Source organism: Capricornis sumatraensis, chromosome 14 (assembly GCF_032405125.1).
Source record: "Capricornis sumatraensis isolate serow.1 chromosome 14, serow.2, whole genome shotgun sequence".
NCBI classification, from domain to species: Eukaryota; Metazoa; Chordata; class Mammalia; order Artiodactyla; family Bovidae; genus Capricornis; species Capricornis sumatraensis.
The window spans coordinates 71,508,768-71,532,320 of NC_091082.1; the positions used below are offsets into that span (position 1 = coordinate 71,508,768).

A 23,553-nucleotide genomic window follows, 5' to 3' on the forward strand; every position below is an offset into this window, starting at 1 on the left:
ATCTCCAGGCAAGAACACTGGAGTGGGTTGCCATTTCCTTCTCCAAGAAGATCATTATTTAGTATTTATTGAGCTCCCATATGGTGATGGTTGCCCTCTAATGTCATATGAATGAAACAGTTCCTTTTCTTCTTTCCTTTCCCCTCCTCTGTGGTTATAGGTTCTCTTAGCCCTCGATGTGACAACACTGGACAGTGCAGCTGTAAGCCAGGTGTGACAGGGGACAGGTGTGACCGCTGTTTGCCAGGCTTCCACACCCTCACCGATGCTGGGTGCACCCAAGACCGGAAGCTCCTGTAAGTGCCTGTGCCCACTGCTGGTTGCACTGTGACTAATGGCGATCGGACAACATTAGGGACCACTCACATTTACTGAGTAACTGTTACTAAGTAACTGAGTTAGGGAAACACTATTTTAAGAACAATGTTTATTTATTTTTTGGCTGCACTGAGTCTTAGTTGTGGCATATGAGATCTTACTTCCCTGACCAGGGATCAAACCCAGGCCTCCTGCATTGGGAGCTTGGAGTCTTAGCCACTGGACCACCAGGGAAGTCTTCTGGGGACTATGTGTGGGTTATCTCATTTAACCCTCACAATAACCCTAAAAACTCTGTTAAAGTTTTATGCTTATGTTAAAGATAAGAAACTTAAATCCTGAGAGGATAAATAAGGTGCCCAGTGTTGCTGGTGGACTTCATACTCAGACTCAGAATGTTGTCGTGGAGGCCATGCTCATCACCCTGACAACTACCCCTCCTATAGACGAACTAGGGCAGAAGTTAAGAGTCCTTTATGTTTTAACCTGGAACTTGTTACAAATAATTGAATTTAGAGTAGAAGAACTTTTTGCATAATTTGAATCTCCTTTAGCTTGAAGCATTCTCTAGTCCTCCTCAACTTACTTTTCTGGAAAAAGGTGAAGCATACCTTATAAGTCACATGGCCAGCCCCTAGAGGTGCAGAGCCAGCAAGGTGCTGGGCTGACTTTGGGGAGGAGGAGCTTGGCAGAGAAGCCATGGGCTAGAAGGCTGCCCACAGAGAAACCGCTTCATCTTCACCCATGATTCCAACCCCTTGTCCATGTGAGACCCACCCGCCAGCCTTGCCTGCGCCATCCTTGTTACCACCATCCCCGGTTCCCTTCCCCTCCCCGCCTTCCCTGACCCCTCCCAGGCTCTGTCTCCCTCAGTAATCCTTGTAAACTGTGAAGTAGATGACATCATGGCTCTGCTCCAAACCTCCATTAGCTCCTTCCCCACCTAGAATGAGATCCAAACTTCCGATCTAGGCAGCTAGGGTCAGAAGCAGGTTTGGGCAGAATCTGATGGGGTCATGGGGCAGTCAGGAGGAGCAGGTCAGTAGGGAAGAGAACAAACTTGGTCTTAGATGCATGAGATAAATACATATGCTTATGGGGCAAATTTGGTGATAGAGACCAGGGCTTTGGTTAGTCAGAGACCAGTCATCAAAGCGCTAGTCTGCGCAAGACAAGGAGATTGTGCCAAAATTAAATAATGAAAATACTGATTTTTTTCATTGAGGAAAGTCTTGCAACCAGAAAAGAAAAATCAGTGAAACTGATAGCAATTTCACTCCTAGATATACATTCGAGAGATATGAAAACATATGTATCTGCACAAAAACTTGTATGCAAATTTTCACATTAATGTATACAAATTATCTACTATGAATAATTAGCATTATTCATAATAGTTAAAAAGTGGAAACCCAAATGTGCATTCTGATGTGTGGATGAACAAAATGTAGGATATTCATGTGATGGGATTTTATTCAACCCTGCAAAGAATGACCTACTGATACATGATACAGCATGGATGGATTTTGAAGACATACTAAGTGAAAGAATCAAAACACAAAAGGCCACATGTTGTACAATTCCATTTATAGGAAGCATTCAGAAGAGGCAAATCTCCAGAGCCAAAATGTTGGTTAGTGGTTGCCTAGGATTTGGGGGAAGGTGATGAGGGTGATTCCTAAAGGACACCGGCTTTCTATTTAGAGTGATAAAAATGTTCCAGAGTTGGTTGTGGTGCTGTTTGCATAACTCTGAGGATCAGGTAAAACCCAATGAGTTGTAGGCTTTAAATACTGAATTGCATGGTATGAACTATATGTGAAATAGAAGTGCTACCAGAAGAAAGAGCTAGAGGAACAAGAAGCAAATAGGTGGAATCAACCGCGATGAAAGCAGACACCACTGGATTAAACAATAGAGAAACAAGTGATAAAAAAGTTTTAAGTCAACTGACGCAAACAGTCAACCAAACGAAACAGTTTCACGATGGGTTTGGTTTACATTCTGAGGCAAACCCCTCCTCTTTCTAGGAGTGGGTAGTAAACAGTTCTTGGACTGGCTGCCAGCCACGGACCACACTTTGAGTAGCACTAGTAGCATGGACAGATGAATTCTTAAAGGGTCTGAGAGAGATTAGCATGGATAAGAATAGCTAAGAGAGGCCTCATTGAAGATGAAAGATTGACTCAAGTTGGTGACATTTGCTTATGAGCGCCTGATCTTCATGTGTGTAGTTCAGAGCATTTGGAAACACAGCTCTAATTGTCTTTTTCTCTTTCCAGAGACTCCAAGTGTGACTGTGATCCAGCCGGCATCGCGGGGCCCTGTGACACGGGCCGCTGTGTCTGCAAGCCAGCTGTCACGGGAGAGCGCTGTGATAGGTCTGTGTGAACTGTGGCCCTCTGGACACAGCAGGAGGTCCCCTGACAACCAGCATGAATGCGGTTCATGGAAAAGGGACACTTAAGCAATGTTGATGACCTTCTTCCTGCTCCCTGGCCTCAAAAACTAGACCTTGTTATTATTATTTTTTTAAATTTATCTTTTGGCCATACTGCACGGCATGTGTGATTTCAGTTTCTTCACCAGGGATGGAACTCAAGCCTCCTATGTTGGAAGTACAGAGTCTTAACCACTGGGAAGTCCTGCATAAACTAGTCTTTAAAAAAAAAAAAAAAGCAAAGGATTTCCCTGGTAGTCCAGTGGTTAAGACTCCATGCTCCCAATTCAAAGGGCCCGGGTTTGGTCCCTGCTCAGGAAACTAGATCCCACATGTCACACTGCTAAGAGTTTACATTGCCACAATGAAGACGAAGATCCACATGCCGCAGCTAAGACCTGGTGCAGTCAACTAAATAAATATTTTTTTAAAAATGCAAGCAAGGCCCCAAATCTCACTAGACTCCAAGCTTTTGCTCTGGGTGCCTTCTCTGTGTATGCTGTGACAGGGCCCTGGGGAGTCCCTGGCCAGCTGGCTCTCTGTCCCAGGTGCTCTGTACAAGGTATGCAGGGATGAGGCCTCATGACTCAACTCAGTCCCAGGGAAGGCCTGGCCTAAGTAAACATGTTGGGAAAATCTTAGTCAGTGGAAATACCGCAGCGTATGGCCATAAATAACCATTGTGTGCAGACGAGGACCTGCCCAGGGATGGGATGGTGGTTATGTGCACATACACGAACCGGGGGAGGATGTCAGAGCCACGTTGGGACAGGTGGTACAGTGAGGCCGATCCACTCCCAGTTGCTGCTGCAGGAAATTCCTTAAATACAAACTGAGCCTGGACTTAAAACTCTTCGCTCCCCTGAGACTGTTGTAAGCAGAGGGCTGTGAGGTGGGCCCCAGAGGTAAAACCTTCCCCCATATTTCCTTCAAAGAAAGAAAGCAGTTCTTTGGCATGCGGCCAATCACTTATACCTGGGCAGAGGCAATGCCAGGTACATTCCTAGCTTGTGTTTTCAGCCAGTTCTTTGCTACTGGGGTGGGGGTGTGAAACATAGCTCAAGTGTTACAAGAGGAGTCACTTTCTGAAAACCTTTTAAATTTCAAAATAGAACAGAGAAATAGAAAGTCTCATAAAACAAATGTTGTCAGCCATGCTAATTATATGAAATTCAGTTCAGTTCAGCCACTCAGGTGTGTGCGACTCTTTGCGACCCCATGGACTGCAGCACGCCTGGCCTCCCTGTCCTTCACCAATTCCTGGAGTCTACCCAAACCCATGTCCATTGAGTCAGTGATGCCATCCAACCATCTCATCCTCTGTCATCCCCTTTTCCTCCTGCCCTCAATCTTTCCCAGCATCAGGATCTTTTCCAATGAGTCAGCTCTTCACATCAAGTGGCCAAAGGATTGGAGTTTCAGCTTCAACATCAGTGCTTCCAATGAACACACAGGACTGATTTCCTTTAGGATGGACTGGTTGGATCTCCTTGCAGTCCAAGGGACTCGCAAGAGTCTTCTCCAACACCACAGTTCAAAAGCATCAATTCATCTGCGCTTAGCTTTCTTTGTAGTCCAACTCTCACATCCATACATGACTAACTACTGGAAAAACCATAGCCTTGACTAGACGGACCTTTGTTGACAAAGTAATGTCTCTGCTTTTCAATATGCTGTCTCGGTTGGTTATAACTTTCCTTCCAAGGAGCAAGTGTCTTTTAATTTCATGGCTGCAATCACCATCTATAGTGATTTTGAAGCCCCCAAAAATAAAGTCAGCCACTGTTTCCCCATCTATTTTCCATGAAGTGATGGGACCAGATGCCATGATCTTAGTTTTCTGAATGTTGAGCTTTAAGCCAACTTTTTCACTCTCCTCTTTCACTCTCATCAAGAGGCTCTTTAGTTCCTCTTCACTTTCTGCCATAAGGGTGGTGTCATCTGCATATCTGAGGTTATTGATATTTCTCCCGGCAATCTTGATTCCAGCTTGTGCTTCTTCCAGCCCAGTGTTTCTCATGATGTACTCTGCATAGAAGTTAAATAAGCAGGGTGACAATATACAGCCTTGATGTACTCCTTTTCTTATTTGGAACCAGTCTGTTGTTCCATGTCCAGTTCTAACTGTTGCTTCCTGACCTGCATATAGGTTTCTCAAGAGGCAGGTCAGGTGGTCTGGTATTCCCATCTCTTTCAGAATTTTCCAGAGTTTGTTGTGGTCCACACAGTCAAAGGCTTTGGCATAGTCAATAAAGCAGAAGTAGATGTTTTTCTGCAACTCTCTTGCTTTTTTTATGAAATTGGCCTTTGCTAAAAAAGTACCAGCCCCATAATATCCTCCTTCCTTCCTAGAAGTGACCACTGTTCTTCACAGTTTATCTCCCAAGTGCGTCCTTAAGCGCTGTGTGTTTAGTTTTGCTGACGCCCTCCCCTTCCGTTCCTGCCTTCATCATACCTTCTTCACCCTTTCTCCTACTCACTTCTTCCTTCCTTTCTCCCTCCCCTCTTCCTTCTTTCCTTGTTTTTTAATCTCTTTTAATCTGCAGTTTTCCTCCACAGAAACTATAATGAGTTTTTAAACCCTTGATCTATAGAGGAAGAAAAAAAAGACATGTATTTACTGCTGTTTTATGTAGCATCTACAGTTCACAGCTTGCCTGCCTTTCTGATTTTGCACAATGAAAGTGAAGTGAAAGTGAAAGCCGCTCAGTCGTGTCCAACTCTTTGTAACCCCATGGACTATACAGTGCATGGAATTCTCCAGGCCAGAATACTAGTTTGGGTAGCCTTTCTCTTCTCCAGGGGATTTTCCCAATCCAGGGGCATTTGCCTGTCTTTTGCTGGTCCCGACTTCCCACCCTATTACCCCCTTTAAACAGTTGCTCTAAGACTGGGCCAACTCTGCACAGCCCTACCTGACCCCTCCCCATCTTGCCCACTGAATTCCTTACCAAGGATGGGAAAAATCACCGTTTCCAGACCATCACGCCCAATGTGTTGCTGCTCTGCTAGAGCAAGAGAAAGTGAATATTCTTCTTGCTTTCTTAATGGGGGCCTGTGATTGTCCATCAGGAGGTCTGGGAGTGAGCGTGGTATGTGCAACTGAGTATTTCTCACGTTTGGGAATTAATGGGCTGGGTGGGAGAGAAAGTAGAAATGATCAGTCACCATATTCTCTGTGGGGATGAGAAATAACCTATAATTTGTTACTGAATATTTGTTTTGAAATTGTCCCAATTTCTAAAATGCCCCTGCAGGTGCCGACCAGGTTACTATCACCTGGATGGGAGAAACCCTGAGGGCTGTACCCAGTGTTTTTGCTACGGGCATTCAGCCAGCTGCCAAAGCTCTGGAGACTACAGTGTCCATAAAATCTTATCTACCTTCCATCAAGGTAAAGCATGCTGTTTTCTAGGTGTTTTGCTTTTATTTACTGCTGTATAGGGCTTTGTGCTTATAGACTTCTGTCTGCAGGATGGGGTCCTTGAGTCATCTTTAACAGGATGACTGTCTTTTAGCTTTAAATGTACATTATTTTGTCAGGCAATAAGAAAGAGCCTGGTGTCTTGGAAAAGTTATATCTGAACAGTTTACTCAGACCAGCTTCTGAATGACTTATAAAAATAACTAAAAAGAGAACAGATTTTCAACTCCCTGCATTTCCTATTAATGTACTTTAAGACCACAAACGAATCATTGGATTGAGGGGCTTAACATAAGTCTTGGAATGGAATTCACACTCATTAGTATTACTTCTTTCATGTATGCCAAATGAGTTAATTTATGTGAAATTAGTTACCAAGCTACAAAGCACTCTAAAATATGGGAGATTAATATGATCTCAACTCTGAGTTTCTCTCTGAACATATTGGACCCTCTTACCTCACTAAGGCCAGACCGTGTTTATGTAAGTGAAATAAAAATGCAAATTTCAGGCAGATGAAAACATGTTCTCTTATTCCAAGAGTCAGACTCAAAGACAAGAAGTTAAAGCAGGTGTAAACAGGAGTAGGTGAAGGTAAAAACCAAGTAGAGAGGTGCATAGGAAATTCTGAGGATGGTGCATGAATGTGGAAATATAAAGAAAACCCACTGGTTACTTACTCATTGCTAGTGAGTAGCAATCAAGTCTTGCCTTGTTTAACTCAATACATGATAAGGTTTGTTCTAATGAAAAGTGGTTTTACTTATGTTCCAGATGTTGATGGCTGGAAGGCTGTCCAGAGAAATGGGTTTCCTGCAAAGCTCCAATGGTCACAGCGCCATCAAGATGTGTTTAGCTCAGCACGACGATCAGACCCTGTCTATTTTGTAGCTCCTGGTACGTATGGTATTTTTCCTGTAGAAGACAACTTAGAAGACTAGGAAGTCAGGATAGAAGAATGGGGTTAGAAAATGTGAAAATCTTATCACTTAGTGTCCAGGGCAGTAGCATCTCCAGAAGATAACTGGGGCTTCAGTCCTACTGACAAAGTCACAGCCCAATAGAGCAGAACTGGGTGTCCAGGTGGTCAGATCCCGGTGCAGGTTCCTGCTTCAGTCAAATGGCAAATTTCTAAGTTTCCCACCAAGACAAGAAATAAGGACTGGGGTCAGATCTGTGGGTCTATCAGGAAGCAGATGGAAAGGTGAAGACAAAGCATTTCTCAAAGCTTTAAACCAATTGTAAATTTTAAAAATATAAAAATCAGAAAAGTTGGATGGAAAAGCTCTGGTTAAATTTTTTTTTAGATTTCTTTTTTTTTCATGTGGCCCATTTTAAAGTCTTTATTGAATTTAGTACAATATTCCTTCTGTGTTATGTTTTAGCTTTTTGACCATGAGGTTATGTGGGATCTTAGTTCCCTGACCAGGGGTTGAACCCACACCCTGTGCATTGAGAGGCAAAGTCTTAACCACTGGACCATCAAGGAAGTCCTTCTGGCTAGAATTTGTGGTTCATATCCTTAGCTAATGTGTGATTCCTGGGCAAGGTGGCTTCCTAACTTTTCCAAACTTTAATTCCCTCAGCTATTAAGTGGAAAGAATAATGACTAACTGCCATCAAGTGTGATGATGTTTGTGCAAGTATTCTATAAACTAGAAAGCACTATGTGACAGATGGTACTATTGCTGATAGACCTGGGAATCCCTACATATTGGTCTGTCATAAGGACCAACAAAGGTCTGTCTAGTCAAAGCTATGGTTTTTCCAGTGGTCATGTATGGATGTGAGAGTTGGACTATAAAGAAAGCTAAGTGCAGAAGAATTGATGCTTTTGAACTGTGGTGTTGGAGAAGACTCTTGAGAGGCCCTTGGACTGCAAGAAGATCCAACCAGTCCACCCTAATGGAAATCAGTCCTGAATATTCATTGGAAGGACTGATGCTGAGGCTGAAACTCCAATACTTTGGCCACCTGATGGGAAGAACTGACTCATTTGAAAAGACCTTGGTGCTGGGGAAGATTGAAGGTGGCAGGAGAAGGGGATAACAGAGGATGAGATGGTTGGATGGCATCACTGACTCGATGGACATGAGTTTGAGCAAGCTCTGGGAGTTGGTGATGGACAGGGAAGGCTGGTGTGCTGCAGTCCATGCGGTTTCAAAGAGTCAGACATGTCTGAGCGACTGAACTGAACTGATAAGGGCCATGCTGTGAATCACGTAATAGATGGAATTGTCTTATAATGAGGCCCTTTTGGCATTTCATTAATTTACACTTCTTCATAGCCAATAGCAGTATGGCCATGTCCAGTGCCATGAACTGGCTCTTCTGAAAGAGTAGTTTGTGGGGAGCGATGGGTGAATAATACAGAGCTCCAAAAGAAATTGCCAACATCCATGCAAACCTGCTCACTCCTTTTCTTCTCTAGTCTCACAGCTGATCCTAGTCTTTTTGATCTGTTTCACAGCCAAATTTCTTGGGAATCAACAGGTGAGCTATGGGCAGAGCCTGTCTTTTGACTACCGTGTGGACAGGGGAGGCCGACACCCATCTGCCCATGACGTGATTCTGGAAGGTGCTGGTCTACAGATCACAGCTCCCTTGATGCCGCGTGACAAGACACTGCCTTGTGGGATCACCAAGACTTACACGTTCAGGTAAAGAGAAAGACTAGTAGTGAGTCAAATAAAGCAAATGGTGACTGAAGTCTGCTTCCTTTGTTTACTCATTCAATGATCATTCATTTATTCAACAAGCGTTTTGAGCACCTTTTATGGACCAAATATGGTGTTATGTGCTGAGACAGGTCGTGATTGCTGCCCGCAAGCCCCTGACAGGCTAATGGGGGAGAAAAATAAACTGATGATTACAGGGCAGCTTGTAAGAGACAAAGTGGACACAAGTGTTTTGAATACATGCAGGAGGCATCAGTAACTCGCACTGGAGTGATCTAGGAAAGCTTATGGCAACCCACTGCAGTGTTCTTGCCTGGAGAATCCCAGGGACGGGGGAGCCTGGTGGGCGGCCGTCTCTGGGGTCGCACAGAGTCGGACACGACTGAAGCGACTTAGCAGCAGGAAAGCTTACCGAGAAGATGTGACAATGAGGAGTAGCTTTCTAAGGAAAGAAAAGGAGTGAAGGTTAACATGGCAAGAAAAAGTGTGTTTGAGGAAGTTTTGTACATTTAGGAAATTCTAAGTGATTAGGCATGAGTGGAACATGGAGTAGGGGAGAGGAATACAGTGAGAAGCGAGGTCAGAGAAGAGGTGGAGGTAAGGTCATGGATGGTCCTGTGTGTGTCTAAGGAAGTTACATGTTATCCTGTGAAATGGGAGTTTTTTTGAAATATGATTGACCTACAACACTATGTTAGTTCCAGGTCCATAACACAGTGATTCAATGTTTCTATACATTACAAAATGATCACGACAGTTCTAGTTACCACCTGCCACTATACAGCGTCAGTACATTCTTGACTGTATTTCCCAGGCTGTACATTTCATCCTTGTGGTTCATTTATTTTATACCTGGAACTTTTTACCTTTAAATCTCTCTTACCTAGTTCACTCATCCCCCACACCCTCCCTTCTTATGACCCTGTTTTTGTTTCATTATGTTTGTTTTTTAGATTTTACACATAAATGAAATCATACGATATTTGTCTTTCTCTGTCTGAATTCTTTCACTTAGCATAATGCCCTCTAGGTCCATCCCTGTTGTTGCAAATGGCAAGAATTCATTCTTTTTATGGCTGAGTAGTATTCCATCACACACACACAGTCGACATCTTCTTTATCTGCTATTGATGGACATTTTCCATTTCTTGGCTATTGTGAATAATGTTGTAGTGACATATAGGTGTATTTCTCTTTGAATTGGTGTTCTTGTTTCTTTCAGAAGAATACCCAGAAGTGGACTTGCTGGATCATATAGTAGTTCTATTTTTAATCTTTTTGAGGAACCTCCACACTGGTTTCCATAGCACCTGAACCAATTTACATTCCCACCAACAGTGCACAAACATTCCCTTTTCTCCACATCCTTGCCAACACTTGTTACTTGTTGTCTTTTTGATAATAGCCCTTCTGACAGGTGTGAGATGGTATCTCATCGTGGTTTTGGTTTACGTTTCTTTGATGATTAGTGATGTTGAGCATCTTTTCATGTGCCTGTTGCCCATCTGTATTCCTTCTTTGGAAAACTGTTTATTTAGGTCCTCTGCCCATATTTTAATTGGGCTGTTTGTTTTTTTGATGTTGAGTTGTGTAACTTATATGTATTTTTTGGATAATAATCCTTTATCAAATACATCATTTGCAAATATTTCTCTCTAGTATGGGAATTTTGAATGGTGGGTACAGAGAGTTCAGGGGAGGGGATGTGCCTATCAAATGCTTAATAGTATATCAGAGGCTGAGAATTCAAGATGAAGAAACATGGTCTTTGTCTTCCAAGAACTCTTGTCTCGTAGGGTATGTTATTTGTGCAAACATAATACAGTATAAAATCACTTCCATGGTGGTTCATGCTCATGGGGACTTGGGAGGAAAGGAAGGAGTGGCTTAGTTCTGTCTGAAGAAGTCAGGAAAAGCTTCTCTAGGAGGACTGTGTGGACTGAGAACAGGAATAAGCGCAAGGCTTTGCCAGGGACAAATCAGGACAACCTGCATATGTGAGTATATGTGGGAATGTACAGGCATAGTACAGGGCATTGGTAAGCAGTAGTTATAGCTGGAACACAGCTAGTACAGGGAACATGGGCAGATAAAGTTAAAAGGGCTGGGAAAAGACCCAGCATGATGGTTCTTGGACGTCATGTCTAGGTGCTGAGATCTGGCCCATGCCTACAAGATGATGGAAATCTATTGAGAGATTAGAAGTAGAGAAGCGACACGATCAGATGTGAAGGCTGGGTGCAAATCCTGTGTGGAGGACGGTTTGGGTAACTGAACCATCAGATCACATTCACAGTGGTTCAAATGAAGGTTGTCGGGGGCCTACTCCAGGGTAGAAGTAAAGGCAATAATGTATAGAAGACCCACAACACACACTGTGTTCTTAAATAACCAATTGCAGCTTATTCTGATACACACACTTAGCTCTCCATGCCGGAACACCCATTCCCACATTCTCAGCTTGGTGAACTACTCCTTGAGATTCAGCTTACAGGTTTTCCCTTTGTATTTGCCTTCTCAGAACCCCAGGTAAGGCACAGTCCATCGTGAATTTCTGTGGCGTGCTGTTCATGCATTTGTCACAGCACTCTCTGCTTTGTATCATAATTACATATTTACCCACCACCTTGGGTAGACATTGATCACCTCACTCTACTTGTCTTTGTATTCTCTGTCCTAATACAGCTTCTAGCTCAAAACAAGTGTACAGTAAATGCTTATTTCATGAATCAATGGATGAGGCAAAAGGGTGAGGGTTGTTCCTGAAAGAGCTATTCCAGTAAAAACCAAAAAACAACATTAAAATTAAAAAATAGTACAGGGGCTGGTGATGTGATACACCGAGGCAACATGATGCCCAAACTAAGAAGTATTAGACATGGACAGTGTAAAAGGTGGACATTGACTTGTGAGAACAGGAGGTGAAACATGCTCAGATAACAAATCACTTAAACAACAAAACCAAACATGAATGACGGCTTTTCAAAATCAGAGCTTCTGGAACTCAGATGTTCCTGCTATTAGGTTTCGTGTGACCAAGAGTAGAAAGTGGTCTTTGAGGACTTGGACCCATACTGGATGCTGTAACCCCTGGAGTTCAGCTTCCTACACTCCATCACATCCTGTGAGGCTTGCATTCCCCACGGAGTGGGAAAGCTCCAGGCTTGTGCCTACAGGGATATGGCTCCCTGTCCTTTATCCCCCTCTAAGGGCTGTGAAGGGGCTTAGTTGTTCCTGCACTCTCGGACATAATTGAATCAGGTATACACATTATAAGATTTGATAAGAGCTGGATTTTTCACCTTTTGGTTTTAAATCATGCAGATTAAATGAACATCCAAGCAATAATTGGAGACCCCAGCTGAGTTACTTTGAGTATCGGAGGTTACTGCGGAACCTCACAGCCCTGAGGATCCGAGCTACCTACGGAGAATACAGTAAGTGACTAAAAGAAAGGAATTCCTCCCTTGTTAGGTTTTCGTTTAACTTGCTTCAGCTCTCTAACTTGGTGACAGTCTCCAAACAAGTGGACAAACTATGAATGGTTTGATGTAGAATCTCCGATTGGGTCTACATTTTTACATTCTACAAGATGTTAACACATTATTGACCAGAGATGTATTAATACATCTTTTGTTACCCAAACATTATTGACCAGAATATTTCAATATAACAAATCGCCAACCACAAGCCTTAGTTTCTGCAAAAATCTCCCAGTCAATAAAGAGTTAAGAAGGAGTATTTCTTGAAAAGAGGCCACATCAATGAAGAATAAATGATGCTGCCTTGCCAGAGAGTCTCTGAATTTAGATTGAAGCCGATTATTTGAAGAAGGTAACCTACAGCAAAAGGGCACATTCCCTTAGCTCAGAAGTGGAATCTACAACACCGTTCTCTTTATTTCTTGAGTAGTTTTCCTTTGGGATTGTACTTGGTGCTACCATCTTTGGACATCACCACGTATTTTGTAAATTCTTATTATTGAACTTTCTACATACTATGTACTATGTTGGGTTCTCCTTATCACGATTGGAATTATTTAAAAGAGATTGCTTAAGCTTTTTAGCATCCATGTAAAAAGGATCCATGGCTAACATGCACCTTTTCCATGTCACTGATACAGTGAATAAAGCAGGAAGTGGAAAAGGTGTTTACTAACAATTTATTGAGTCTTTACTATGTGCCAAGCACTACAATACATGCATTGTCTCATTTAATTTCATGACAACGTGGGAGGTGGATACCTCTGTCATTTCTCTTCTGTAGCTGAGGAAACACAGTCAGAGGTGTTATGCGACTTGTCCAATTCACAGAGCTAGTGAGGATCAAGCCAGAATTCAAATCCTGATTTTTCTGACACCAGAACCAGTGCACTCAGCGATGATGAAGTGCTATACCATTATGCATGCCAGAGGGAGTGAATGTCATCTGGGCTATCAATGAAAAAATTAATCAATAGTCAATCTATACTCTGATATAAGATAAAAGGTTTAAAAAAAGAGTCAATCTAAGAAAGAAATGGAAAATCTTATTCAAGCCAATATAAGAAGTAGAGCCTGGAGGCTGTCTCTCGGAAAGTTCTGAGAACAGTTCCAAAGAGGTAAAGGGGAAGCCAGTGTGTAAGTGACCTTGGAAGGGAGTGCGTGCAGTCAAGCACAAGTCTTGGTAGAAGGGTTACTGCTCTTCCCAGGGGACAGATATCTTAATTAATGGTTTTAGTGCTTTTCTAAGTATGAGGAGATGCAATAAACTGGATTCATAAAATTTTTGCCTGAAAAGATCCATCTAAGGGCCGGTTTTGTCCGGTTTCTTAGAGCACAAGGTAGGTACTTCATTCTAATCTTTGTCTTGAATTCCTTTCAGGATGTGTTGCAGGTCAGCGACCGCAGTGGCTAAAGACCTGATTCTTATAGAACAGGATGGTGGGCAGTGTTCTTTAGTTTACAGTCCCTTTCCCTTCTGTCTTAATTTCAGTCATGGTTTGGGAGGTATTTTGTGACCAGTTTGTCCCATGGCACCAGAAATGCACATTCCCAAGTCAAGTGAGGCCTTTTTTGATAGGCCACAGGAAGTGCTGTTACTGGACCAGTTTCTGTTAACAGTAACCAAAAGCCTCTGGACAACCTGTCTTACTGGTCTGTTACGGTCCTCAGAACAGTTCCCTTTTGCTGCTTCTTCCCATACTGTACATTATTACAACCACTGATCTCGTAAAACTATATATTTGATCAGCTTGTTTCTAGTCATCTAATTATCATTAATTTTATCTGAGGCTCAGTCACACATTTGGTGGGTTTCACGGGTGGCTCAGTGGTAAAAGAATCTGCTTGTCAATGCAGGAGACGTAAGAGACATGGGTTCAGTCCCTGGGTCGGAAAGATCCCCTGAAGGAGGAAATGGTAACCCACCCCAGTATTCTTGCCTGGAGAATCCCATGGACAGAGGAACCTGGCAGGCTACAGTCCCTGGGGGTCACAAAAAGTCGGACAAAACTAAGTGACTGAGCATGCATGCATACATTTGCAGGGAACTTTAATCTTGTAAAATAGGCAGCATATAATATAACTAGTAACATTAATAAGGTCATAAGCAAGTATTTAACAACTTCCATTAGGTGTGGCCCAATCTCTCCAGGTGTCTAACTAGTCCGTTCTGCACCAATCGCTGTCTTTAAGGGAAATGATATATTGGCATTGACATAAAGTTCACCAAAGATGTCTGCACACACAAGGCAAGTAAGCAGGAGGTCACTGTGACCCCTTACCAGGATTGACAAAGGAATGTTATGTCTAAGGAGTTACATGGCTGGCGCCAGAAGGAGAAAAATTGATCTTTGTGGTTGAGCAGGTATTTCTGCCACATGGGAGGTCTGCTTACCACATGACGCAGCTGCACAACGTAAGTAGAGGGGAAGAAGGAGGCCAAAGGGCAGAGAGAAAGTTTTATGTCTAAATTTTCCTTGTCTTGCCTTAAAATGTGAATTTCTTTTATTAAGGAGTTAAGAAAAAATCCAGTGTGAGGCCTGACTTTAGATCCCTGGACCTAACCACTTGTTGCTTCCCACCTGTCTTCTCTCTTGCAGGTACTGGGTACCTCGACAACGTGACCTTGATCTCAGCCCGCCCAATCTCAGGAACCCCAGCACCCTGGGTTGAACAATGTGTATGTCCTGTTGGGTACAAGGGACAGTTCTGCCAGGAATGTGCTTCTGGCTACAAAAGAGATTCAGCCAGACTGGGACCTTTTGGCACCTGTATTCCTTGTAACTGCCAAGGGGGAGGGGCCTGTGATCCAGACACAGGTGAGTGAAAAGATACCTGAACCAGGCGGTTCGGGGCGCAGCCAGGTGACCGGGGTCTCCCGTGGAAGAGAGAGCTGTGCAGGAAAGGCGGTGCCTGAACTCATTTCCGAGATGAGAAAGGATTAAGGAGAGCAGGGCTGGACTCAAGGGAAGATGGACATGGCGCTTTATTACATTCCATCCTTTTCATGATGGAAATGCCACAAGGTTGTGAGAAAGGTGCTAGGTTACAGGAAATGGCTGTCACGGTTCAGTGCTGGGTGGGGGAGCTGGCGTCAAATTGCAAGAATTGTTGGGGAGATCAAAGGCAGTGTCAGGACCTGAATGAATGTGCCGACAAGTGGTGGGGAAGAGGGGAACGGTGTTAACTTATGGATGGTGGTAAAAGGAGTGCGTGTCTGCCTAGCCTGGGAGAGGGAGGGTGAGATTCAGGGTCGTGGCCATGTTTAGAGTTGGTAGGAGGGCAGAGGGGAGGGCCAGCGCTCAGGCACTCTGGGGAAAGCTGCAGAAAGGGAGGCTTTGAATTACCAAGCCCTGCCTCCCACGCGTCGTCCTCTGTATTAAAGAAAGTGGATAGTTTTACCTGCTCATTTCTCTGCCCCTCCATTCTCCCTCTGCCTCCCAGGAGATTGTTACTCGGGGGATGAGAACCCCGACATCGAGTGTGCGGACTGCCCCATCGGTTTCTACAATGACCCGCACGACCCCCGCAGCTGCAAACCCTGTCCCTGTCGCAATGGGTTCAGCTGCTCCGTGATGCCAGAGACAGAGGAGGTGGTGTGCAATAACTGCCCCCACGGCGTCACTGGTGAGGCCAGCTGCCCACCCTGTCCTTCTGCCATGCATCTGTCCAATCCAAGGGATCTCCAGGGACTGCTCATGACTCAGGGTTATTCTCAGTGGGCTCGTTTTAAAAATAAGGAGAGATCGATGCCCAAGAGCTGACGTGGATTGAAGAAGGGCAGGGCATAGAGCTATGGGAGGATACAACTAAAGCTGTTTTAAGAGGTTTGCAATTAGGAGGTGAAGTTGTCAGATGAAATACAGAGTTTAACTAAGTTTTAAAAAATGAACCCCAAGGAGGGACTTCCCCGGTGGCCCAGTTGTTAAGATTTCACATTCCAATGCGGTGAAGATGGGGGGTGGGGATGGGATGCAGGTTTGATCTCTAGTTGGGGGTCTAGGATCCCACATGCCGCATGGCCAAAAAACCCAAAGATAAATAATATTGTAACAAATTCAATATAGATTTGAAAAAAGGTCCTTATCAAAAACAAACAAAAAAAAATTTGAACCAAGCTAAAGAAGGGAAACTTAGTAACGTTATACGTGTCACACCTCTCTGCTGGTTGGTCTCAAAGAAGAGCTTGTCTTGAGCTGCAGCCTTGGTGGTTTGGTGCTCCATCTGACTTTTCCCTAGCCAGTTTGTTAACTGGCAGGAAGGCCCCCGGTGGTGCTTGTGTTCTAGAATCTGTAACCACCGTGGTGTGGAAGAGTCAGCCTCCTGCTGTGAGTTCCTGCTCCTGAGCCTGCTGTTCTGGGGTTCCAGGTCAGGGAAGCTCTTCTGGGGAGTAGCATAATTTCAGCCTCTGCCTCTGGTTTTGCTGCTAATCGATGATCACGTGCGTGGCTTGACTCGTGGTTCCTTCCAGGCGCCCGCTGTGAGCTCTGTGCCGACGGCTACTTTGGGGACCCCTTTGGGGAACATGGTCCAGTGAGGCCTTGTCAGCCCTGTCAGTGCAGCAACAATGTGGACCCCAATGCCCCCGGGAACTGCGACCGCCTGACAGGCAGGTGTCTGAAGTGCCTTTACAACACGACCGGTGCCCACTGCGACCAGTGCAAAGCCGGCTACTATGGGGACCCCTTGGCCCCCAACCCAGCGGACAAGTGTCGAGGTAGGACTGCACCTCTATGCAGACTCGCCAGGCTCTGTGTGTGTGTGTGCGTGTGCACGTGTGTGTGCATGTACATGTGTGAGAACGTACCAATGGGCAAGGCTGACCACAGGTAATATTGTGATGCTCCTTTGGCTTCTCAGACCTGCCTGGACCTTTCACTGATCAGAAGTCTTAAGACCAATTTCCCCTGCAGCAGGGCTCTGGCAGTCAGAGCCAGAGGATGTCGAAAGGGTTAAGGCTGAGTGGGAGAAGGGAAAAGGGCCAGGTTTACATTCCAAACTGGAAGAGGAGATAAAATGGGGCTGCCTCCTATGCTAGTCCCCAGGCTGGTAGGCAGGCAAGTGGCCGCCAGACCCGTAAGAGGAAGGTAATAAATGACTCGAGACGAAGCCTGGACACATTGAAGTGGGAGGGGAGTGGGCTGTAAAGTAGTTGGAGAGACCCTCTCAGGAAGTCAGTGTGATTGATGTACAGAAAGGTGACAGTCCACACGTCTCCTGAGGAGGTCGGGCTTCAAAGCAGTAGCTCTCGTGGAGCATTCCTGGGGGCTGCTTCAGATCAGATCAAAGCGTGAATGTGCACACCGGGCCTCTTGCTCAGCCCTTCTTTCAAGCCTTTGCACGTGTTCTGTTCTAAAGGCAAATTCAGTTCAAGGGATCTGGCCTGCCACTTAGACTCACCCCTCAGTCACCAAGGTCCCAGACCAGCCTGGTACCCAGAACTCAGGCTTGCTTATTTGAAGGTCCAGAGTGGCTCTGGGGACCCAGATTGGAGGCTCCCCAGGAGGTCTGCAGGGTGCCCAGAGCCCCTCATTCACACCAGAGTGCCCAACCCTGGGAATGCTTGAGGACCTCTGTGCAACTTAGGGCTTCTATCCAGGGGCACAAATTCCACCTGCCCTGACCCCAGCTTGTGGGTCAGCTGTGATGTCTTATGATAGGAAGCATTCACATGACATCAGCAGTATGAGTTTAAGTCCAGTTTTTTAGCATGCCTCTTGTATTATTGTGATCTTGCCAATTAATTTCTCTGAGTCTTAGTTTCCTCATATGGACCATTAATATTTTACTCAAAGTGGTTGCAAAGATAAAATAGCATATGAGAAAGCACACTGTAAACTCTATAATTCCATCTGAAAAGAAAAGTGAAATTGTTAGTTGCTTAGTCATGTTCAATTCTTTGTGAATCCATATACTGTAGCCCACTAGGCTCCTCTGTCCATGGGATTCTCCAGGCAAGAATACTGGATGGGTTGCCATCTCCTTCTCTGGGGATCTTCCCAACCCAGGAATTGAACCCAGGTTTCCTGCATTGCAAGCAGATTCTTTACTGTCTGAGCCACCAGGGAAGCCCATATCTATAAAGTGCTATTAATAGAGATTTCACTGCCTTTAGACAATACAATTTTTTCGCTGAACTATCTTTTATCAAGCTCTTACCATGTGTGCAGTGTGGAGCTAGATACCGAGGTTGTAATAATGAATAAGTCAGCCCAGCTTGGCAAAGAGCTCATATGCTAATAAGGAAGACATATAAATATGGAAGCAAATAATAACATATGCTCAGACATTATTGCAAGTGTTTTGTGATCACTGAAGTTGGAGTACCCAGAGAATCACTCCCTTTGAGCAGCGTTTCACCCACTGTTATATCCTCAGCTCCTAGAACAGAATGTGATGCATAGTGCTACTGAATCAGTTTGATTGAATAAAGGTACTGCTTTACTGAATTCTCTATGTCAAAGGCAGCAGAGCAGAAGGAAAACAGCACTGGCTCTTTCCAAGTTCTCATTCTTGCCATCTTCTTGCTGTATGTCCTAGGACAGATTACTCAACCTCTCTGAGCCCATATTTCTCATCCATAATATGCAGAGAGGTGTCTACATCTGGCATATTGTAGGCCCAGAAGAAATGTTACTCTTCCTGTGAGCAAACCCAGAATGTCTGTGGAATATCCAAGAGACTTACAATTTAATGGGGGGAGATAAATCAGTGTCACTAGAAAGGATGGGCTGTTGAAGTGTCTCTTCATCCACACACACACACACCAAACAAACCTGCCAGATGATTCCCAAGACCTCTCTGTGTTGGGAATGTGCTTGGAGACATAGCCAAGAAACTAATCCAACACAACATGAATCAACAAGGGCAAAGAAGGGGTCTTTGCTCTGGGTAACTGGATCTTCCTTTTATCTTTGCTATACCTCCAGGTTCCAGAATTAGTTTGACATGAAAGCTTCCTGTTTGTCTTTTGTCTCTAGCTTGCAACTGCAACCCAATGGGCTCGGGGCCCGTGGAGTGTAGAAGTGATGGCAGCTGTGTTTGCAAGCCAGGATTTGATGGCCTCAACTGTGACCATGCAGCATTAATCAACTGTCCAGCTTGCTATAATCAAGTGAAGACTCAGGTGTGCATGCTAGCCAGCCCTCACCTTCACAAGTAAAATCCTGAAGTATCTTCTGGGTGGTTCTGTCACAAACCCAGGCTCCTCCTAGTCTCCTAGGGACAGAAGTGGGGATTACTATTTCTCTCTTGAAAAAAATTTTCCACATAGTAGTAATAATACTTCAGAGTTATGTTCTTATATGTACCATTTTTGAAAAATGTGTTATTCTTCAAAAGTCACATAGGTGGAACCGAAAATGCCACCCATGTCCACTGAATCTGAATTCAGTGCTCTATTATAATATGCCACTTTCTCGATGGATTTTTCCCAAGAAATGTCCTTATGAAACAAACAAAGGAAACCTAAACACATAAAAGAGATGTCATGGGTCACTGCCTTGTCATGGCAAAGGGGCTTGCATAACTCAATGAATTTATGAGCCATGCTGTGCAGGGACACCCAAGACGGGTCACAGTGAAGAATTCTGACAAACATGGTCCACTGAAGGAGGGAATGGTGAATCTCTCCAGTATTCTTGCCTTGAGAACTCCATGAACCGTATGAAAAGGCAAAAAGATACGACACTGGAAGATGAGCTCCCCCACATTGGAAGATGTTGGAGAAATAGCTCCAGAAAGAAAAAAATGGCTGGGCCAAAGTGGTTCTAATGCTCAGTTGTGGATGTGTCTGGTGGTGAAAGTAAAGCCCAATACTGTAAAGAACAATACTGCATAGGAACCTGGAATGTTAGGTCCATGAATCAAGGTGAATTGGATGTGGTCAAGCAGGAGATGACAAGAGTGAACACGGATATTTTAGGAATCAGTGAACTAAAAAGGACGGGAATGGGTGAATTTAATTCAGATGACCATTGTAACTACAATGGTCTGTGCAAGAATCCCTTAGAGGAAATGGAGTAGCCCTCATAGTCAACAAGAGTCTGAGATGTAGTACTTGAGTGCAGTCTCAAAAATGGCAGAATGATCTCAGTTTGTTTCCAAGGCAAACCATTCAACATCACAGTAATCCAAGTCTATGCCCTGACCACAATGCTGAAGTTGACTGGTTCTATGAAGACTTACAGGACCTTCTAGAACTAACACCCTCCAAAAAAAGATGTCCTTTTCATCATAGGGGACTGGAATGCAAAAGTAGGAAGTCAAGAGATACCTGGAGTAACAGGCAAGTTTGGCCTTGGAGTACAAAATGAAGCAAGGCAGATGCTAAACAGAGTTTTGCCAAGAGAATACACTGGTCATAACAAACAATGTCTTCCAACAACAACTCTCTTCCACCAGCTTCCCTGGTGGCTCAGAGGTTAAAGCGTCTGCCTGCAATGTGGGAGACCTGGGTTCGATCCCTGGGTCGAGAAGATCCCCTGGTGAATTAAATGGCAACACACTCCAGTATTCTGGCCTGGAGAATCACATGGATGGAGGAGCCTGGTGGGCTACAGTCCACGGGGTCGCAAAGAATCGGGCATGACTGAGCAACATCAATTCACTTCACTTCACTTCCAACAACACAAGAGACGACTCTACACATGGATATCACCATATTGTCAATACTAAAATCAAACTGATTGTATTCTTAGCAGCTAAAGATGGAGAAGCTCTATACAATCAGCAAAAACAAGACTGGGGAACTGACTGTGGCTCAGATCATGAGCTCCCTATTACCAAAGGCAGACTTAAGTTGAAGATAGTAGGGAAAACCATTAAGCCATTCAGGTATGACCTAAATCAAATCCCTGATGGTTATACAGTGGAGGTAACAAATTAGTTCAGTTCAGTTCAGTTCAGTCACTCAGTCGTGTCCGACTCTTTGCGACCCCATGAATCGCAGCACACCAGGCCTCCTTGTCCACCACCAACTCCCGGAGTTCACTCAGACTCATGTCCATCGAGTCCGTGATGCCATCCAGCCATCTTATCCTCGATTGTCCCCTTCTCCTCCTGCCCTCAATCCCTCCCAGCATCAGGGTCTTTTCCAATGAGTCAACTCTTCCCGTGAGGTGGCCAAAGTACTGGAGTTTCAGCTTTAGCATCATTCCTTCCAAAGAAATCCCAGGGCTGATCTCCTTCAGAATGGACTGGTTGGATCTCCTTGCAGTCCAAGGGACTCTCAAGAGTCTTCTCCAACACCACAGTTCAAAAGCATCAATTCTTCGGCCCTCAGCCTTCTTCACAGTCCAACTCTCACATCCATACATGACCACAGGAAAAACCACAGCCTTGACTAGATGGACCTTTGCTGGCAAAATAATGTCTCTGTTTTTCAATATGCTTTCTAGGTTAGTCATAGCCTTTCTTCCAAGGAGTAAGCATCTTTTAATTTCATGGCTGCAGTCACCATCTGCAGTGATTTTGGAGCCCCCAAAATAAAGTCAGCCACTATTTCCACTGTTTCCCCATCTATTTCCCATGAAGTGATGGGACCAGATGCCATGATCTTCGTTTTCTGAATGTTGAGCTTTAAGCCAACTTTTTCACTCTCCTCTTTCACTTTCATCAAGAGGCTTTTTAGTTCCTCTTCACTTTCTGCCATAAGGGTGGTGTCATCTGCATATCTGAGGTTATTGATATTTCTCCCGGCAATCTTGATTCCGGCTTGCGCTTCTTCCAGTCCAGCGTTTCTCATGATGTACTTTGCATAGGAGTTAAATAAGCAGGGTGACAATATACAGCCTTGACGTACTCCTTTTCCTATTTGGAACCAGTCTGTTGTTCCATGTCCAGTTCTAACTGTTGCATCCTGACCTGCGTACAGATTTCTCAAGAGGCAGGTCAAGTGGTCTGGTATTCTGATCTCTTGAAGAATTTTCCAGTTTATTGTGATCCACACAGTCAAAGGCTTTGGCATAGTCAATAAAGCAGAAATAGATGTTTTTCTGGAACTCTCTTGCTTTTTCCATGATCCAGTGGATATTGGCAATTTGATCTCTGGTTCCTCTGCCTTTTCTAAAACCAGCTTGAACATCTGGGAGTTCACAGTTCATGTATTGCTGAAGACTGGCTTGGAGAATTTTGAGCATTACTTTACTAGCATGTGAGATGAGTGCAATTGTGTGGCAGTTTGAGCATTCTTTGGCATTGCCTTTCTTTGGGATTGGAATGAAAACTGACCTTTCCCAGTCCTGTGGCCACTGCTGAGTTTTCCAAATTTGCTGGCATATTACAGCATCATCTTTCAGGATTTGAAATAGCTCAACTGGAATTCCATCACCTCCACTAGCTTTGTTCATAGTGATGCTTCCTAAGGCCCACTTGACTTCACATTCCAGGATGTCTGGCTCTGGATGAGCGATCACACCATCGTGATTATCTGGGTCATGAAGCTCTTTTTTGTACAGTTCTTGTGTATTCTTGCCACCTCTTCTTAATATCTTCTGCTTCTGTTAGGTCCAGACCATTTCTGTCCTTTATCAAGCCCATCTTTGTGTGAAATATTCCCTTGGTGTTTCTGATTTTCTTTAAGAGATCTCTAGTCTTCCCCATTCTGTTGTTTTCTTCTATTTCTTTGCACTGATCGCTGAGGAAGGCTTTCTTATCTCTCCTTGCTATTCTTTGGAACTCTGCATTCAGATGCTGTATCTTTCCTTTCCTCCTTTGCTTTTTGTTTCTCTTCTTTTCACAGCTATTGGTAAGGCCTCCCCAGACAGCCATTTTGCTTTTTTGCATTTCTTTTCCATGGGGATGGTCTTGATCCCTGTCTCCTGTACAATGTCATGAACCTCATTCCATAGTTCATCAGGCACTCTATCTGTCAGATCTAGGCCCTTAAATCTATTTCTCACTTCCACTGTATAATCATAAGGGATTTGATTTAGGTCATATCTGAATGGTCTAGTGGTTTTCCCTACTTTCTTCAATTTAAGTCTGAATTTGGCAATAAGGAGTTCATGATCTGAGCCACAGTCAGCTCCTGGTCTTGTTTTTGTTGACTGTATAGAGATTCTCCATCTTTGGCTGCAAAGAATATAATCAGTCTGATTTCGGTGTTGACCATCTGGTGATGTCCATGTGTAGAGTCTTCTCTTGTGTTGTTGGAAGATGGTGTTTGCTATGACCAGTGCATTTTCTTGGCAAAACTCTGGTCTTTGCCCT

The 23,553-nt window shown here is 44.2% G+C and overlaps 1 protein-coding gene across 1 annotated transcript in view; it reads left to right on the forward strand.

Moving 5' to 3' along the window:
- LAMC2 (laminin subunit gamma 2) overlaps window positions 1-23,553 on the forward strand; it is a 68,441-nt gene that overhangs the window by 29,240 nt on the left and 15,648 nt on the right. Inside the window, exons 3-12 of the mRNA XM_068986451.1 lie at window positions 161-296; window positions 2,601-2,699; window positions 6,016-6,152; window positions 6,957-7,079; window positions 8,653-8,842; window positions 12,185-12,297; window positions 14,943-15,161; window positions 15,787-15,969; window positions 16,814-17,059; window positions 19,323-19,468. Coding sequence (XP_068842552.1) covers window positions 161-296; window positions 2,601-2,699; window positions 6,016-6,152; window positions 6,957-7,079; window positions 8,653-8,842; window positions 12,185-12,297; window positions 14,943-15,161; window positions 15,787-15,969; window positions 16,814-17,059; window positions 19,323-19,468 — 1,592 coding nt within the window. The remainder of the gene's footprint in view (window positions 1-160; window positions 297-2,600; window positions 2,700-6,015; window positions 6,153-6,956; window positions 7,080-8,652; window positions 8,843-12,184; window positions 12,298-14,942; window positions 15,162-15,786; window positions 15,970-16,813; window positions 17,060-19,322; window positions 19,469-23,553) is intronic.